We start from the raw sequence: 13,176 nt of genomic DNA, 5'->3' as shown, positions 1-13,176 counted from the left end.
TAGCCCACTCCTATCAGATCTCCAGCTGACCTGTGGCAGTTCAGACAGAGCCTGTCCACCATGCTGCAGGCACAGAAAGCAAGCGAGTCGCAGGTCTCGTTGACGATTCCCACGAAGGCATTGGTGCCAGGTATCCTCGTCAGCCTGTACTTGGAGCAGTGACTGCCGTGGACAAGGTTTGTCAGATCTCCCTAGAAAAAAAAAAAAAAAAAAAGCTGTGTTAATGGTATACCAAGAAACCTGTTCTTTATGGAGCTGAATGTTTCCCCCCTTGCATGGAAACACACAAAGCCAAGGGAACAAAAATGCATGGGAGAGCTGCCTTTCCAAATAGGAGACTTATGAAGTTGTTCTTCAACCTGTTGAGTTCTGCACATCTTCCAAGCTGCTACTGGGTGGAAAGACTTTGATGAAGATAGAAAAAAGATGCTTAGCTTGTAAACATCATGAGATGCAGCGGCGGGGCTGAGCCTGACATCCCGCTGACAGCAGGTTACGTTTCACTCCGTGGCACCGCTCACCCCACCCGTCCCACTGCGCCAGCTCTCCGTGACCTCCGCTACGAGGCTCAGCTCTGACGGGGAGGCACCATCACGACTTGTTGAAAACTTGCTGGCACACGTACATAAAGAACCCATACACCACAGCACTGTACAGCTGCGATCTATTTGGTAGGCAGGCTAATTTCTGATTCCGATTTGCACAGCACAATCTTAAGGTTTTGCTCTGTCCTATACAATTTCCTCTCGAGTAACCTGCTTTTTGCTTTGCATTTCAAATGTGGGGGAAATGTTTAAGCCTACCTGACACAAATCAATGTGTTCTGACATAACTTTCAAATATTTTTGACACTCATTTCCCACCTTCTCATTAATAATTGAGAAGTATTATTTGAAAAGCAACTTCTCCCACAGAGCTTAACATCTTTTGAATAATTCTGCAGTAATCTTGCAAGGGTGGATCTGTTACACTGCAGTCAGCGTTCACCACGCAGTGAGAGATGACAGCCCCTGGCTTGGACCTCGAAGCACGGCTGAACACGAGAGGAATTCAGGTCTCCAGCCTGCAGTTTGACAAGTGATAACCTGGAAATGCTTGCGCACATTGCATCACCAAATGCATTTGCCTGCTTGCCTAGCAAACCTCTCTCATTTTCCTAATGCTGGCCTAAACTTTGCTGACATCAACCACAGCTGGCCATCCATAATCCCTTGTGTGTCAACTGACTTCTCATGTGAGAACTGTTTGTGTGGTTCAGATCACTGATTTCGTGTTTGGAGAGGGTGAACAGAGGCCAATCCACACAGAAGGCTGGCTTAGACTCATGTCTGCTGATCCTGGCAAGGATTTGTGTTTCCACCAAAAGAAACCCAACCCAACCAATGCATGCTCAAAAGCAAAATAAATAAATAGAAAAAAAAAACAACACACTTACCACTAAGCTGGTATTGAATTTATAAAACCGCTGAACTGTTCTGTCACTGAAGCTGTTGCAGAGGTTTTTCTTCACGAAGTTTGGGTGGTTAAGAATGTCATTTGCTACCAACGGCTCCTGAGTGAGAAACACAGCATTTTATGCCTTTTAAACCAGGTATGAGCAGTGACTTCTCTACAGTCCTCATCACCACAGGAGTTAGAAAAGGGAGGAAGAGATCAAGAAAAAAGGAGCCAAACCTTGTGCGTAATATGCTGCTGCTCTACTGGCGCGTGTCCTTTGGGGTCGATGAGGGTTGGGTGTGCCACGAGGTACCCCCTGTCCTCCATGATAAAGCACCTGCCCGCGACAAACAGAGCTGTCAGTCTCCCGTTAGGCTTCCTTGGGTATTACAGGAACACGGTGCAATAAAACACCATCTCCAATTTCCAGCTGGAGGAAGAGCTCTTAAGGGCTTCCCATTACTAAAATAACAGGGCCATTAAACAAATTCACTGGAAAACAGTTTTGAAGGCTGCATCAGCATCTCCCTGAAGCTTTTAAACCTGTTACTGCCGCTGCAAGCCTGGGCTATGGAGAACTTGAAAACTGAACTGGTTAGAAACAAAAAGGGAAACCGATCGGTGCATGGTCATGTCTGATCCGGAAAGGTCCTGAACTAAAGGAAGCGTACTGAACTCGGAAAGGTTTAAGAGTTTATTAATCTACTGTGTTACTGATTAAACAGAGGTTTCACACTCATTTAATGACGTCCTGCTTTAGAATTAAATCTTAACAGAGAGCAATCACGTGTTTCACTTTGCCTCCCCAACCTTTCCTCTCCCTTTGCAGCAATTCCCGTTAGTTTCCTGTGTGGTCTCAGGGAAGCGATGCCCCATGCGTGCCCCCACCCAGACAGCAGCATGCTGCGAGGCTGGAGCCTGCCCTGCCCGCAGCAGCCCTGGGCTTTGTGTTTCCATAGCCACAGACACGGCGCTGGGAAGGCCGGGGAGCTGTGCAGGGTCGCTGCCGGCACAAGGGAGATGGGAGGAGGGCAATGCGGCTGCCCGACACTGCCCAAAGGAGTCGTGAAAACATTTCATAGTTTTTTTTCTTGGTTTTCATTTATATGTTTATCTTTACTCCCTCGATCTTTTGGGGTTTTGCATTAGGAATTCATGCTGTGGATGGTGTCTTCTATTTTTTTCCTAAAAGATGTTAAAGGAAACAGGAGAACTAGTGATTACCCCAGACTGACTGCAGAGAAAACCTTTGTAGAGATGCATTTAAAAACAAACAAATGCCTGCCAAATAGTTACAATTGATATCCCCTGATACCTGCAAGCATTTATGCAAAGGCTGTAAGCATTAGATCCAGCTTCTATATTAGAATGGTCTAAACAAAGCATTTAATGATATGCTTGAAAATCCTGATTTAGGGAATACAGGAACAGAATAAAGTAAAGAATAAACTGGAGAAAAAAAAAAAAAAGAAAAAAAGAATGCCAAACCAGAAATCCTGATATGCTTTTTAAATGTAATAAGATACACAAAAAACATCCAAACCAAACCAGAAAATAACTGGAAGGATGACAGAAAACCACTTCCCTTCCCAAATGCAAGATTTAAGAAACAACAATGCCCAAACTACATTATCAAGTTACTCCAGATCCAAACTACAACCTCCCCCACATGTGATTCTTCAAAGATGACCAAGGGAGGAGGAACAATTAGATGCACTTAGGTCAAACTAAAATTGGACCTTTTACAACTAGTGCTGTGCTAGGTATTTTTATTTAATGTAATAGTAGCCTATTTAAATAATCATAGTTAAAATAACTAGATCTAATATAATGTTATTACACGTGAATAATCACTGCTCACAACAACTTGCTTGGTCAGTGTTCCAGAAGGTATCTAGAACAAACCCAAATCAAAACAAACAGAAGAGGAAGGCAGCGTGGTCATTTAATGAAAACTATCGGTCTCCCCCCCCCAAGATTTCAGTGAAGCCTAAATATAACAAATGGAAATCAGTTATCTTCCTTTTTTTGTATTAATGTAGACTGTTTTCTTAGCTCATGATCTTAGTGATCTTCAGCAATAAAATGTCCACATAATCTGTATGAGAACTAGCACAAATTCTAGGTACAAATCAGAGAATGCGTATCAACAGTAACAGAATCCCAGAGTAAGACGGGGTGGAAGGTACCTCTGGGTCACCTGGTCAAATATAGAATAAAATGAAAAACCACTGGGGACAAGTGTTACCTGAACGGAAAGGCTTACCTGATTTTGTTTCCTCCGTCTTGGTTACAAACGGGGAGCAGGTCCATGAGAACCTTGTAGAAGTACCGCAGGGTGAAGTCAATGCCCATCACAGCCACTGAATGCCCCGAAGACATCTGTGCGCTGCGAAGCAAGGAGAAAAAAGCAAAAAGGCTTTAATGGTTGGATTAATTAATATTGTAATTGCTCAGCTCCCTACTTGAACAGGGAACTGGATTCCTGGGCACGTGAACAACCAGCTCAGATCCATACCTACATGGCTCAGACCCATCCGTACACCAGCTGCCTGCGGAGGAGCAAAGCTCCAGCACCTCTAACAGGCGCTGTTTAATGAGCACTGTGTTAAATGCCTCACGTAGGGAAACTGCATCCTACTACCAGGCCAGCTACCCATACTAGTGGGAATCAAACAGGAGTAATTCAGTGATTAACCTCACATTGTCTCCCACTTGCCTACTGAGTGCCAAGTGACATTTCAATCCCCATAACGTAACAAATGGTCTGAACCCGTATTTTTCCCCTGGTGTAGGGCAACAATAAACCACAGGAAAAGTGCAGAACCTGAAGTCTCTGTGGATGCTTCCAAGCAGAGGCAGCAAGAGCTGCTGTGCATTGCAATATCTTGCCCACACTGAGAATGTGCTTGTGTTCCTATTTCTATGCCTCAGTCCAGGAATATACAGAGTTGCCTTGGCAACTGATAAATGAAAGACCACAAGACAGTCTCAGGCTGATGTACAGAAGCATATTTTCTTGCAGCTCTATAAAGGTAAAAAAGTACAACTTCTGCTCAGTCATGTCTTTTTAACTTTCCCCACCATCAGTACAGTAATTGCAAGAGCTCTCCTGGAAGAAGCAGCACAGCCTTGACATTTGGCTGGAACCATCTGGCTGCTGACAGCTCCAAACAGAAGTTATATTCCAATTATGTTGTTATTTTTCCATAACTTTCTGTCCCAGAAAGGTCCCATCTTCCCCTCAGGAGACGTGTCCGGATGCACTTTAATTAAGGTGCAAATCCCCGCTGGGAAGCTGGGCATCAGAGCAGCGAGGCCCTGGAACAAAACCCTCGTAATACAATAACAGAAGGGAAAAATCTAATACGAATTATAATAATTTTTGTAAACTGCCTATTACGCAGTGGCCTGTAGTAGCCTGAGGCTGGACTGAATGACCAGGCAATCCTGTCACATTTCTACCAGCCACATTCTCATTGGAATGGCATGATGAGAGTAAGCTACCTCTCCTCCCTGAAGGACATAAACCATCAGGTCACCCTCAAAGGGTAGGGGGATGATTTTTTGCACATATGTAGCCTTACACTGATGACAAAGGAGATGCATTTGACTTGCTACTTCATCTACTCTTTAAAACAGTTTTATCTCTGAAGATAGGAATAAAAATGTTTAGAAGAGAAGTGAGCAGCACAGCTGGACTGGATGAAGTGGAGGCTGCTGGCAACCCCCTCTGCACATAAAACCAACTCCATTTACTGGGCTGAAGTTTGTTTGCTTTTAAAGAGGCACAGGGAAGATGTAGTGAAATTTAATGCAGTCAACTCTGATTTGTAGATTTATAGACGTAGCTTTTAAAGAAATGGCATTGAATTTATTTTTAGTATTATCCATCTCAGGAAGAAGGAATGGGAAAAAGAACGACAGTGAAGCAGCACAGACACATTTAACTGTCTGTGACAAGGCATCAAGCCACGAAGTTAGTCCTCTGTCCTAAGAGACAAAAAGCCACGAGGAATGCTGTAAATATTGTAGCTTCATTATTAAGTATTAGTTCCTTCTGGTTTATTGATGCAAGCTGCATTAAGCAACTTCTTCCATGAATCTTTTATCCCCAGACTCTAAAATATAAGGAAGATATACAGAAGATGGCAATGAGAGATAAACTGCAGTTCCAGGCAAACTGATGTTGTTACACAGCTGTTTCTGACAAGTACGTGTATTAACTCCGCTGATCCCCTTCCAAGCCCCCTTTTTTGGGGGAGATTATAACTGCATGTGACTCTAAGCTTTAGAGGTCATATTTACCCAGGAATCACACTCACATCTGCCAAACTTCATTTAACTCTTCCTTAATCATGTTCTAATAACCCACGCAACCTTCAAGTTTTTAATGCCAACTGAAACATCTCCTACTAGATAAAAATCAGAACTTTGATTAAGAGCACTTCTCTTCTTACAAAAGTGCTTATTTCCCTTGAATAAATCTCTGCAAGAGGCACCACGCAGGCATCTGGCTAGATACTGCTCCTGACAAAAAAGAGGCAGATGTGTGGTGGGAAGCCCCAAACAAAGCCAAGATGTGTCCAAGAACTAAAAAACTGAGCTTTGCTGGCTTTGTGATCTGTATCTGTTAGATAGAGCGTGCAAGTAAGCCATGTGCTCAGAGAAAACCTTGGGAGAGCCTCCACATACAAACCAACCCGACTACCAATATTTCTGAATCCTGTGAGTGCTTACAACAAAAAAGCTTCAGTATCTATTCCACCAACCCATCTCCTGTAAGCATCCTACACCTCAAAATGAACCGCAGCCTTAGGCTGGGGGCCTGGCCCCGAGAGAGGTGAAACACTGAAGGTCTGGTCCTTGAGGAATGGGTCAGCTCAGCACTGAGAAGGTCTTCCCAGACAGACAGACTCCACTCCATGGCAGCACTACTAACTGCACTGAGACTTAGCAGAAACATGGAGATTCTCTTGATCAACTTTGAACAAAGAGACATTAGAATGCTTCCTTTTTCAATCACAGAAGATGTTAATTATGAAAATGCTCCTTCTCATCTGGCTGTGATGTTCCTTCAGCTATATGTGGTGCTTTAACCCCAAAGGCACAGGCTGCTGCTTTCATTCTAATTTGTTTTCTGCAGTCCTGTAAGTGCAGCTCAAGGTTTACGGGCTCCTCCACAAGTTGTTCTTACTCCTGAAAAACTCGCCACAGAAGTGCTAAATTTAAACAGCCCAGGCAAGGAGCTCTCTGAATTTCTGGAGCACAGACAGCTCTTTAAGTAGCAGCCTTGTAGACTCACCTCCACTGGCAGCTCAGCAGATCTGCTTTCACCTGTCTCTGTCTGAACATCACCCTGGTACAGATGACTTTTGTATGTGTAATTTCAGAAAACTTCCAGAAATTTAGAGATTAGCTGTCTTGACGAGAAAGTAGATCATACTACTTGATTAGTGACAGAGAGGGAACAGATCCCAAACTGCCCAAGGCAGTGGTCCTTTCTCCCTCTCCTTGATCTTCATCTTGTACACATGAAATTTCTCCTCATGGTCATGAGGAAGCACATTCTTACCCACCCAATCCATCTTATTTATGCTGTTATTATTTACATATTAAATAAATAAACCAGAATATAAACCTATTCATATCCCAGGGATTCTTCACAGTTTCAATATCCTATTTCTAGTGAATCTACCCAAGGTTATATTAAATTTTGTCAAATGCACTTTAAAAATATGTATTTTTTTTTCAGTTCTTGAACACAGAGGAGTCATCCAGCCTGTTTCAGTCCTACCTAAAACAAATATTTTCAGAAGATTTTAGAGTATTCTCACTTGACACAAACCTACAAACACAATTTACCTGGAAGAATGGACAGTGTGACTGATGGTAACGACATAGCCTGCCCCTCCAACATCCAAGTAGGGACCAGTAAAGGTAATTAGTCCTGGATTAGCCACTGCATGCAAGTACCTAAGGAGAGCCAAGAGAAACATTTGTAATTAGTAAGAAACAGTTACTTTGAATTTAAAACAGTATCCTTGATTTTGCAGAAACACAGACAAGCATTGAATTCTGCACGCTGTGAATAACGCGCTACCAAATTAATGCTGCTTAATGTTAACCAAGCACCTAGGCACGACGAGGACCCAGATGTAAAGGAAACTGAATAAATGGTTCCTCAGTAGACACAACTTCATGTAAAAAAATAAATCAATTTACTTCTGCACAGAATATATGTAATGTCATTCTAGACATTTTTGTCCCACAATAACGCATGATGCGGTGTCAGCGGAGTCTCAGACTCTCAAAGGAAATACAATCACAATCATGACACTGCAAACACAGGAGGAAGTACCTCCCACCGGCAGAATTCACACATGGAAATCTGGGAGGTTTCAGAAAGCAGTAACAAATTACAAACTTTTAAAACTTACTGTCAATGTAAAATAATCCAAAATCTTGTCAAATATCTTCCTACTGCTATAAGAAAATTTATAAACCCTTCTCACTATTGGAAATGCTTTTATGCATGGAGAAGCTATCACTAGGCTTTTTTCTGCCCCACTATACTAACTTGCAAGTTTCTGCTGATCTGTTGAAGCAGCTTAACTGACTTGTACATTATTACCGTTGTGCTTGCATCTTCTTCCCAAAACACTAACATTTGGTCCTATTTAACAACAAGACACTATCTGATGCTGCATGTGGAGACTTAAAAACATGGTTTGAGGAAATCAGTGAAGTATGAAAGCAAAAACACAAAAACAAAAAATCCCAACCAATAATAAAAACAGTAAGAAAGGCCTTTAAAATGGAAACGAGGGATTGTAAAGGTACAGTCGGCTCATTTACAGCATGAATGCGCCCCATTTACCTCCCTACAAAAGAAGAGCAATATTCCATCATCTTATTTGTCAGTAAAACCATAAGCAACAACAAAGGGGAAGAAAACTGAAAGAAAAGGTAATCAAGAACTACGGTAATGATCTTTCAGGGGAAACGTGGGTCAGGAGAGCTGCAGCAGGGGCGATGCCAGGAGCATTCAGAGCCCTCCCTGTACAGCTGGAGGGCTGGGAGCCAGGCTCAGCTCGCGCCTCGCAGCCTTTCATGGGCTTGCTCCGAGTCACAGTGCGGCAGCACCTGGCTGGCTGCTTTCAACAAAGCGCACGTCAAAACACACTCCAGACGGCTCTCATGTCTCAGGCTCTCATTTGTAATGTATACAAATATTTTCCCAAATCAAATGCTAGTGCATAATTAATAGCTGGCAGCCAAGCCAGCAAATTCCTCTTTTAAAGCAGTGAAGAACCCACTGTAAACAAACAAACAAGATGACTCAAATATTCACAACCAAAAACGGCACAAGGAGCTGAAAAGGCTTCTGAGGGCTGAATTAGCTAATCCCTAAAGGGGATGCTCATTTTCTGAATATTTATATTCCCATCTGCTATAGCAGGGATATGAAACAAACGATCCTTTAAAACAAAATGGTTTGAAATTAGAACCAATAAAGGTTTTAACTAGCTGCATTTAAGCACCTTTTACCCACGATGAAAACATTTCTAGTTAAATAGTTTACAGCTGACCGTAACAAACCCAGGCTATGAAATCGATACCAAATATTTTCCTTTATTGCCCTCCCAGATTATCCAAAGCTTTGATAACAGGACCCTAAAACTCACCATTGTCTCCTGGTGGGATCAAATGCTTTGTCCATGAGGGAACCGGGGTAAATTCGGAGCACCCCATTGGGGGTTGCTATGTAACGGCGCACAATATAACTGTTCAGGCTACTCATTTCCATTTGTGTCATCCATTCATCTGTGACGTGACTGGTAGCCATTACTTCATTTCTGACAGAGAACTGCAAAACAAAGGCAGACCTAGCAGGGTTCCTCTAAGACTTGCATGAAAAGATAATAAGCTGCTCGCGGGGTTTCCTAAAGCGCGATCAGAGATCATCTAAACTCAATTACTTGTTTAAAGTCTTCTCACACCAGACTGATCTGGCACATTCCAAGCAAAGGAAAAGCTTATTATAATGAAATATTGTTGTCGTTATCTCTGTGGCTTTTAGCACTTGCTTTTTTAATTCAGGTAAATAAAAATGCTGCTTTGCTCACAGAAAGAAATAGTTTTCTCATTGATACGTCTAGAATCACAAAAGTAGTTTCCACTAACAATTTTCTGCAGCTTTATTTTTCCTCACATTCATTTCAATAGCTGCTTATCAACCTTTTTTTCCACCTCTTGGGGCAAGATGCCCTCCCCTTCCTCTCTTTGCTCCTGTGGGCCTTGAGGCCCATGGCCATCTCTCCAGGCATGGAGATACCACTCCAAATCACCCCCCTACTGCTTCACAGCCCTGTGAGCACCAGGAAATAAATGTTTCAGGTAGTGCCCTCCAGGATGAATGCTGCACAGTCCAGGAGGTCGAGCAAAAAGCCGTGGATGGGAGGAAAGCAGGGACAGAAGAGTGGCCAACACCAAGGACATACCTTAAGGCCAGGGTTAGCGATCAGGCGTGTGTTGTCGCTGAGGTACGCCGTGTAATGTTCCACCATCCGCTTTGTCTCGGGCTGGCTGAGATGTTCGTAAGGAGAAGAGAAGCTGCCTGCAGAGAGCATTACCGTAGGGCTTTCTAAAAAAAGGAAAATAGTAAAGAAGCTAAGGACAGTGAATTGGACATATTGCATTGTAAATACATTCATATCACGAAAGGGTTTTTGACGTTGGTGTCCTATCTGAGGATATGTGGAAGGAATTACGCTGCTGTGCTCTCTACTCCTCTGCTTGCTCCTCCACTCTCCCACACATCGGAAGGAAAAGTGCACAGCTTTTTGGGGTCGTGAACACACTGTGAGTGAGGTGAGGAAATGTGAGGCTTTCCACCCAAACCGGGATGCTTACGAGCACAGCTTGTCTCCTGAGGCCCTGTCAAAACTCACTTTGCGCAAACATTTCTACAGTGTTGGATACAGTTTTTGTTAAAACACCGATCTCACAGCCATCTAGGCATAGCTCTGGCTCTGCTGCTTCCAGTAGGTAGACAACATATTCTTTGCTTCTGGCAATAGTCTTAATTGAAGAGGAAAAAAATGAAAGAGCAGCTCACTGCTTCAGATCTGCTATGCTGCTACCCATACACCTGAAAGGAGATCTTAATGAAAGCAAAGAAATGGCTAAATGGGATTTTTGCCATTTAGGACAGTGTAAAGGTGTACAGCAAGGGAAGCCAACACTGGGAAAACAGGCTGGCAGCAGTGGAGTAATATAATGTCTTAATGTACCATGAATAAAGTTGTGAGGTTAAAAAAAAGCAGATATTGAAAAAAGGGAAGCCACTGAAGAGTCAGAGATGGAAATGCTCAAAAGGAAACAGAGGAGGTAGTGCAAGAGCTGGAAGAACCCAACAGTTGTCCTGCATCCACTCAGCGCTACGAAAGCATGGCCCAATGTCAATTATCTGCATTTGTAAACCGAAAATGCCACATAAAACAGGCGAAGAATGGAGAGAATGATGCAGCGTCATATGGCAAGGCTTATAAAACACTAAGGGACTTCAACTCTCACACAAGGCAGTGGAGAACATAAATCACAACACAAGCTCCCAGTTCTGAAGCCGGCTCTCGACCCAACAGACCACAGTAAACGCTCACGAACTACCTTTCTTGGTTCAAACACAGAAGTGATGAAGTTAATCCATTTACTCTGGGTGTTATTTGGTCAACTTTAGTGCCCTTGTTGTCAAAATCTAAACAATTTCTGAATTGCTGGTTTTTGAAAAAATCCACAGAAGTTGGTTTCCCTTAAGAATAAAACGATTTTGTGATGAAGAAGAAATTATTTCTCCACGTTAAGGTTGGCTATGGCAGAGGAAGACACAAGAGAAGCCTTCAGTTCTAGACAATGAACAATCAGAGAATTACAAATACAGAGGAGGGAGCTAACTAATCAATGTAGAGCTGGCAGGGTTGATTGTCAGAACAGAGCAGCAAGTAATTTTTCATTGTGCATAACTGCAATTGACCAGACAGCTTTTTCTTTTTAAAAGAAAAATCATAATGCCGGTGCAGGGCTGAAGGTTGAGAACAACATCTTTTCTGAATATTTGACCCATGTAACCCAATTCTCAGTGTGCAACGGTCTCCAGAAGAAAAAATTAACTGGAGTAAGTGAAGCGATCTGCTTTTATTCACATTCCTCTAAAACACATCACGGTACATCCAGCAACCATATGTAGTGCAGTCATAACTTATGAACTTCTATTATAGTCCTTCATCTGCTTCCCAGACCAAATATTCTGATATGGCTACATTTTGCTTTGCATGAGGTTTTTCTACTTGTCAGCTTAGTATTGTGGTTTTGGGGTATTTTCCGTTTATATCTTGTCTTTCTGGATAGAAAACAATCAAGACTAGGCAGCACATTAAAGAAAGAAAGAAAGAAAACAAAACTATCTTAAACAATTGACAGCAATTTCTATAGGTTTGTCAAATGCCTCCATTACTCCTCCAGTCTAATCTCACTTCACTATTTGTGGCGCTGCATTATTGCTAAGAAAACATCACAACTGTCTCTCTAATCCGTCGTAAGACCTTAAAACCTTCCTACAAACAAAAGCAGTTAATACAGAACTTCTTATAAAATGGCACAGATTTTAGCAAAACCAAGAAGATTAAAATTTAAATGTAAATGTTAGTAACTTATGTATACGTATAGAAATTATATTTTCTTAGGATGTGCTATGTGCCAATAAACTGCTTTACAGCCAAGTGAACAGAACTTAGTTTTAAGCTTGGTGAGACATCTTTTACTCTCCCCACTACACTTTCTGGGAACTTGATCAAGCAGGACTGACAGCGTAGATTTCTCCTGCTTGGATGAGCAGTCTCTCTGCATTCACCCACACGTGTGCTCTCCAATGAGCAAGTTAGCTCTGATCACTGAAGAGCAGAAAAGCCGAGTAAGGCTGAGTTTCTAATCAGCCTTGGAGGAAAAAAACTCTCCCCAGAGGACAGCACTTCCAGCGTTTTGTGAGAAGAGTTTTACTTTCTGCTGCCCCACTCCCCAGCAGCATCACGACATCAAGAAAGACTCCGAGAGCTTTACCTAAGGTTGCCAGCTGCTTGAAGTGCAGACAGGCGTTGGGCTGGCCCAGCAGATCCAGTCGATGATACAGGAGCTTGCTGCTGGGGACAGTGTTGAGATTCTTAAGCTGCTTTACGGGTATTTCTGGTTGTATCACCACGACACACAGAATAAAGGAGGTGTCCTGGACCTGCAAAACACAGACAAGTCGTTAATACCTTCCCTCCATTGCTCAGACAGCAGTGATTTCTAACACTGGGTCATGGATACTTATTGAAGGGTCATTAACAGAGAGGCTCCAAGCTTTGATAAAAACACATGGGTGTTCCTATTAGGAAGAGTACTAGCAATTTAACTCCAGAGAGTAACATTTTATCATTACTACACTAACTTGTGTGCTGCATGTGCCACATGCTTTCACTGGAAAATATATCTATATTTTTAAGCACCCTCTAGTACTTCAGACTAGCAAAACTTGGAGCTGCACAGCTGCCCTGTAAGGGGGTTTGATATTTAATGTGGCATTACAACATTAGACAACCTCTTCTGTGAATTTCTGTTACCCAATGACTGGTTTAATCTCTTAAAGTTGCTCAGCTTAATCTTTAAGCTTGTATTTAATTTAATACTGTGAAATGATCC

General features: G+C 42.5%; 1 protein-coding gene across 4 annotated transcripts in view; it reads right to left on the bottom strand.

Annotated features, from left to right (window-relative positions):
* CACHD1 (cache domain containing 1) overlaps nucleotides 1-13,176 on the bottom strand; it is a gene marked incomplete at its 5' end in the record, with an annotated part of 94,330 nt that overhangs the window by 8,601 nt on the left and 72,553 nt on the right. For all 4 annotated transcript variants that reach the window (XM_084527665.1, XM_084527666.1, XM_084527668.1 and 1 more), the window contains 8 exons: nucleotides 31-191; nucleotides 1,436-1,552; nucleotides 1,675-1,774; nucleotides 3,704-3,826; nucleotides 7,303-7,413; nucleotides 9,126-9,307; nucleotides 9,942-10,084; nucleotides 12,556-12,724. In XM_084527665.1, the coding sequence (XP_084383791.1) occupies nucleotides 31-191; nucleotides 1,436-1,552; nucleotides 1,675-1,774; nucleotides 3,704-3,826; nucleotides 7,303-7,413; nucleotides 9,126-9,307; nucleotides 9,942-10,084; nucleotides 12,556-12,724 (1,106 nt within the window). The remainder of the gene's footprint in view (nucleotides 1-30; nucleotides 192-1,435; nucleotides 1,553-1,674; nucleotides 1,775-3,703; nucleotides 3,827-7,302; nucleotides 7,414-9,125; nucleotides 9,308-9,941; nucleotides 10,085-12,555; nucleotides 12,725-13,176) is intronic.

This window comes from Aythya ferina (assembly GCF_964211825.1).
Source record: "Aythya ferina genome assembly, chromosome: 8".
Classification (NCBI taxonomy): Eukaryota; Metazoa; Chordata; class Aves; order Anseriformes; family Anatidae; genus Aythya; species Aythya ferina.
This window is presented reverse-complemented; position numbering and strand designations above follow the sequence as displayed.